A 6,556-nucleotide genomic window follows, 5' to 3' on the forward strand; every position below is an offset into this window, starting at 1 on the left:
TCCCGGTAGTAAACGGTGATCCCTTTGAACCAACAAACTCTTATTGCTTCCCCCCACCCACCTAGCATTCTTTGAAATGGGCTAAGAGCGGGAGTGAAAACCCAAACCCTGGCGAGCCCCATCATCCCGAGCATCAAATCCATCTCGGTTTCGAGCTGTCGCAAATCTGCTTGTTGACTTCACACCCAGTCGAAATCTAACACTACCACCCTTCGCCACAAACGCCCAACTTCGGGCCTCTCGACCAGGGGAAAATTCGACATGAGTGACTTTAAATGACATCGCGCTCCTAATTGTTATTTGATTATATTGGTGTAGATATTTAAATATATATCTCTAAAAGAAATAAAGAGTTTTTATTTTAATTTGAGAAGTTTATATTGTATTTGACAAATTATTTACACATCACACTATGAATATTTAATCATACATATAACATTAATAATAGAAATCAATAATATATAATCTAAATTATTCTTCATATAAATATAAATAAAATAAAAAATTGTATTTTATATTTTCAAAGAACTATTTTAAAGTAAGCTAGTTTAACTCATTTAAAAAGGTAAAAAGTAAGTACACTTATTTAAGTTGGTAAAATATATACATTTGACTGACTCTTCTTTCTAATTAAATTACATAAATTTTATAATAATAATTTTTTTATTAGTGTATATATATATATATATATATATATATATATATATATATATATATATATATATATATATATATATATATATATAGTAGGCTTATGATCAATAGTGAGCAATGGATTAACAATACTCAACATCAAAGTGTATTGGATATCATTACTATTTCATCTTGCACCCATATATACAAAGCAAAGTGAAAAGGTTCATATACTTTGATGTATTAATGTAACTATCCCTTAACTATGACATGAAATTCTTACAGTTTGAGCATGAGTTAGTGCTCCAAAATGGACCATAAAAATTTAGCTATGTTTGACTAAGCCCCTAATCTCAATTCACCAATCATATTGCCTAAGTATGCAATTTGAAGACAAACTCAAGGATCTTTTTAAGACAATTCAACAAAGAAATGGAGTTCGCAAATGGTAGAGGTAGGAAGTAGATGCAAATAGTTCAAGGGTGATGCAGGGCAATCTAAAAACCCAAAGGTACAATTCTTACAATATGAACATCATCGTACTAAACAAATAAATTTCTTCGCAAATAAAAACGAATAATTAATAATTACCCTATGACAATTTTCCACACATAGTCACTCTATCTATATTTCACTATCTTCTCCTCACTCCATCCCTCTCTCCACCTCCCTCAATACCTCTCTCTACCACTTGTCTTTGTCACCTTCTTCCTCTCTCACTCTTGCTCCCTCTATTTTTAAACTGACCAAATCTTTTTATGTTTTTTACTCTAAACTAACCACACTGTTGGCAGGAATTTGAATATGGTAGAGAAGAGTTGCTTACCAATAGACTTGTTCTCGACTAAGTGAAGCATTTGTTCGATATCTCGGAAAAAGAAATGAAAATATTTTAGAGTACAAGACAAAGGATAAATAAGCCTACCTATCCTTGAAGTTAATAATACAAAATTTTGTACATTTTTTCAATTGTGCTAGCTATATAGAAGACCTCTCAATGATTAGCAACAAATGTATCATATGTAATCGACCTATTAAGTTAATTGCTTTTATATAGTAAAAATAGTTATACCATAAATACATTTTGCACAACTTATCGATTCAAGCTAAATTCCATTTTCGTTCATATTTAATTATGTTTGCATTTCAAATTCAATTTATTTATATTGTATTCAATTAGTATTTTAATTTTTTATGACCTCTCCACCATCTAAATAAATTACCCAAATTATATATTATATATGACTATGGACATAATCATTGCACCTTATTAAGATTATTTCAACAAACTATTGCTTTGCACAGGGAACTTTCGATTTCATATCAATGAGTTTCTGCTTGTTTGAGTCGATGTAATAATTAAACCTAGCCTTATCCTTGACTTTTTCTGCCGAGTGAGAAACAGTGACATTTACTTGACATTTATCTCAGAAAAAAACTGCAACAGAGGAATAGACGGAAAGAAAAACAACCAATCTACAAAGAAGTTTGTGAAAAGCTTGGTGCTTTATCTTACCACATAGAGCTTTTATCAGAGCTAGAGAGTTGGTAGTTGTTTTGTGCTTATGCCTTCTCGTATTATCCCCATAATCTCCCACCACATTACCTTGAAGAGATAGCTTCTCAAGTTGAAAAGGAATGCGGGAGATTACCATTGGCACTCAAGACAATAGGAGCGTCACTCTTCGGCTGCACAGATATAAGAGAGTGGAGGTCTAAATTGCATCAACTCAAAAAGTCGGAATCGCATCGACAGAAAAAGGTCGCTAATCCTGACTACCGGATCATAGAGATTCTGAGATTGAGTTATGACTCCTTGCCTGCAGCTCTTAAGCCTTGTTTTTCTTATTTATCCTTCTTTCCTGAGGATGAGAAAATACATTGCGAGTATCTGATAAATCTCTGGATAGCGGAAGGACTCATTCCCCAAGGAGAAGACCAATGGGAAGTTGCTTGGAGTTACTTATACGAGTTAGCTAATCTGTGCTTGCTTGAAGTATGGGAGGATTGGAGCCTAATCAAGTATTGCAAGATCCATGACTTGCTACTTGATTTGGCCATTGATATAGCTAAGGTAAACAGATGTACATTTGCTCTTGAAGATGTCTTTACATCTGAGACAAAAAGTGATCTTTGGCGTAGAATTTTAGTGGCCAAAAAGGAGATAGATGATGAAGTCATTGCAAAAGGCATGGTTTGTTGTCCCAGATCTCTTCGCACTTTGTCACTACATAATAATCCCATTGAAAAATTCGAGGCAAAATTCTTCAGCCCTGTGAGACTGTTAAGAGTTCTCGACTTGAGCCGAACTCAGATCTCCACATTGCCCCCATGTGTTGGTAAGCAAAAACTTCTCAAGCTTTTAAATTTATCATGGACAACTATTAAGGAGGTACCAATATGCGTGAGAAGTCTCACGAGCCTTGTCATGCTCGACCTATCTTGGTGCCGACAGCTGCAAAGGTTACCAGAGTGGATAAATGAAATGAAAAGTCTCGAGCATCTCAATGTAAAGGATTGCCATTATGAGCTGGGAATTCATATGCCCAAGGGAATATCAGAGCTGGTGTCTTTGCGGGTACTTAGGTCAGATCGTTTACGGCTCTCTGTTGAAGATAATGGGTTGTTAAAGTTGGAGGATGTGGCCAAATTAACACACCTCCAAGAACTAAGCTTAAGTTCAGCATGAAAACGAGTTGAAGAGTATTGAAGATGGAATCCTTGCTCAGCTTCTGAAGATGCGTCATCTGTCAATATCAGGCTCCTCCTCAACAGAATGGCATCTACCACAGAATATCACTGCTCTGATAGACATCCAAAGACTTGAACTGGCCAATTTTGCGGTGCCAAATTGGGTGAGTAACCTAACAGATCTGAAGCATCTCACATTATTGAACTGTGGTTGTATAAATTATCCAGAGTTAGAAGAAATGCCTAACTTAGTAGTGTTGAGATTAATGGGTAATGAGAGTTGCAGAGAAATACCAAAAGCGCTTGGGAAGTCATCCATGTTTCCCAAGCTCCGGTATTTGCATGTTGAGTACTTCCCTCTTTTAGAGGAGTTTTCGGATTTGGAGGATGGAGTGATGGCCGTTCTGGAAAAATTCTGTTTTGCGAGTGTCCGGGCGTGAAGAAAGTTCCAGAGGGATTGGAACGTTTGAAAAGACTAGAATGGTTTGAGCACGTAGGCACCGGAACCGATGAATTTAGGGAGAGATTGAGTGAAGGCGGCGAAGACTGGGTAAAAATCAAAGCTAATAATCAGCATGTGAGCATAAAAGGGTATGATCTATCCATATAGTAATTTGTTATTATACCAAGAGATTTTGGTTAGTTGTAGGTCAATTTAAAATAGTAATCAAATTGTAGAAAATTAATTTTGAAAAAAAAATGGGTTCATAATATTGTAATGATACCAAAAGAAACAATGATTCAGGTTGAAACAAATGGAATAAAATAATACTATTAAAATGTTAGAAGCTTACAATTTTGGAATATTGAAAGATCACAAGTCAATTTTTTAACATAACATCCTACAATGTTAATCCTCTATGAAAAACCAGAATAAAAGCTAATCAAAATATACCAAAGATACATTAGTAACTACTTAAATGTAACTGCTTTATAGATCCGAAAAAGTTCTATCTCACTTGAATATGATTTGCATACTCAAAGAATATGTTTGATTTTTGACCAAAATGGGATGTGTGTCTCACCAAATATGTCTAAGATTCTTGCATGCAATTATAAGTCTACTGGAATTAACTGAAAAAATATTAACTTACTCCACTCAAAACACAAGTAACATTCATGGCTAATCAAAAAGGTTAGTAAACATTAATTAAAAAATGAATTGTTTTACCAAAACCATTTGCACTAGGATGAGGTGGTTGTTGCCATGGATGTTTGAATGTGAATACTCTTGCCAATAGTATAAGGTTGCATTTCAAAATGATTTGGGTTGAGGCCAATTTATAATTTTTTATCCGAAAGAATGGATGGCTAGAATGCACTAGAAATATACCAGCCTCATATTGATCGAGAGCCTCTCCAAATCCACACTTTTTCCTATACTGTCCATGCCAAAACTAGGGTTGACATATCCTTGAGTAGAGCATGGTCACAGGGTCCTTCAAATTACCACTACTTACCCCATCTTTCTTTCCTGAAACAATCTCATTGGAATTGTTGTCTATATTGGAAGGCTTAGTCTTGCTCTTATTTCCCAAGTGAGGGCCCAAGCCCCCACACTCCTTGTCCTTATGCTATATCCTCTCACACTTAAAGCATCGAATAGGAAATACTTCACAGTCCAACAACTGCATTCTCATGCCCAAAGTTGAGGAGAGTTATATCAAAAGTTGAATTCATAGGTTGAGATCTAGCTAGATGTAAATCCCTATTCTCGTCAAAGGCTTACCATTAATCGATATCTGTTCACTTTTGATGTAATTTCCCAACAAATTTCCAATCAACTTATAAATCTCTTTTATTCAGAGTTCTATGGTAGACTTAATAATTTAATCCAAATAAGGACCTTTCAAATCTACTTCTCCTATGGGATAAAACCAAGGGACCAATCCCACAAGTCAAAGCCCAACTCACCCCATGAACCAAGGACCTCCTCTCAAGGCACAATCTCTCTCCAGTTTTGAAGGAAACACAATCTAGATGAATCCTAGCGGTATAAATTCGATAAGCATATTTGATTCCTTCCAAAAATGATTTCACCATGTCTTAATTTGAGCCATCATGGGCCAGATTCCAATGAATTTAGCAATGATCATAGTTTGCTTCAACTATTCCACCTTCAAATTGAGTAGCACATTTAGAGTGGCTATTTTCTAGGCTCCTTTTGCAATGAAAATATTCACATTGAACCCCATGACAATCTTAGCTCTAATCCCTATCATCATTCTGCATGATACTCTTTGATCCGCATAAAAAAAATTCCCTAGCTTGCGGGAATCTTTTGGGGACCCCTTCCCTTAATCAACTCTCCCAATCTCCCTAGACAATGCCAAATTGATGTTTTCCCCCTCACATTCTCTTCCCTCGCCCTCATTTCCTTTATTGCATTCGCTCATGTGATCATGCCCACAAATGAAAAGCTTTATAAAAGAGTAACAACATTGCATATTAGGTCCTTTCCTACTTATTTTTATCTTTGTACACTCTGCAACGGTTGATCTAGAAGATCTTGTCAGGTAGTGTGATAAAATGACTAACTCTTCAAGGCATTTTTAATATCACCAATTCTTATATCTTTAGAAGAACATAATAAACATAAATGCATAAGGAAAGAACAAGAATCGAACAACATTTTATCTACGGACGAGTTTGAACTCAAAGGAATAGTTTATCGTTATGACTTCATCCTAGATTTATGAACTTGTACTCTAATAGTGTCAACAAAATACTCTAATATTTGAAGTGACTACCAATATGAGGTCACTAGTTTTTATCTTGACACGTCAATATCAAATCTACATCAAAATTTCTACATTCATTTATTATAGAATTAAGCAACTTAATGATCACATTTACATTTCCTAGAATGGCAAGTATAGTATATGATTTATCATTCAAATATATTTTAGTCAATATAGGTTGATTGGTCTATCTAACATGAAACAAATTACACTAGTCTCCTAACATATATGTTCATAATGCAAATCTACTAAGAACTTCCAAGCAACCCCTTACATACAAAATGTACTTGGACATATACAATTATCAACAGCTAACTATGCTAAAGCAATCCCAACTCGCCTCTCAAACCACCTTTCCTCTCACGTCTGCAATCTCAACCTGTGTAGAAATAATGGTTGTTTTCTCTACATCCTCCCTACGGCCTAAATACTCCCCAAGCAGCATGCGATGTGCTTTGTTTGCCTTCGTTGAACCCAATGGTCTACCGTGT

General features: G+C 35.3%; 1 protein-coding gene across 1 annotated transcript; it reads left to right on the forward strand.

The window, feature by feature from the left end:
* The first annotated feature begins 2,271 nt into the window (after nt 1–2,271).
* On the forward strand, nt 2,272–3,322 carry LOC131858700 (disease resistance protein RPM1-like). Its single transcript, XM_059212005.1, has 2 exons — nt 2,272–2,346; nt 2,501–3,322. Exons 1-2 carry the CDS (start codon nt 2,272–2,274, stop codon nt 3,320–3,322), a joined length of 897 nt encoding a protein of 298 aa, XP_059067988.1.
* Nucleotides 3,323–6,556: the final 3,234 nt, after the last annotated feature.

Source organism: Cryptomeria japonica, chromosome 10 (genome assembly GCF_030272615.1).
Source record: "Cryptomeria japonica chromosome 10, Sugi_1.0, whole genome shotgun sequence".
NCBI classification, from domain to species: Eukaryota; Viridiplantae; Streptophyta; class Pinopsida; order Cupressales; family Cupressaceae; genus Cryptomeria; species Cryptomeria japonica.

Bases quoted from the DNA above. Each gene is read 5' to 3' on its own strand.
- LOC131858700 (XM_059212005.1), top strand. From the start codon at position 2,272: ATGCGGGAGATTACCATTGGCACTCAAGACAATAGGAGCGTCACTCTT. The intron at 2,347-2,500 runs GTCTAAATTGCA...TTCTTTCCTGAG, and splicing joins ACAGATATAAGAGAGTGGAG to GATGAGAAAATACATTGCGA.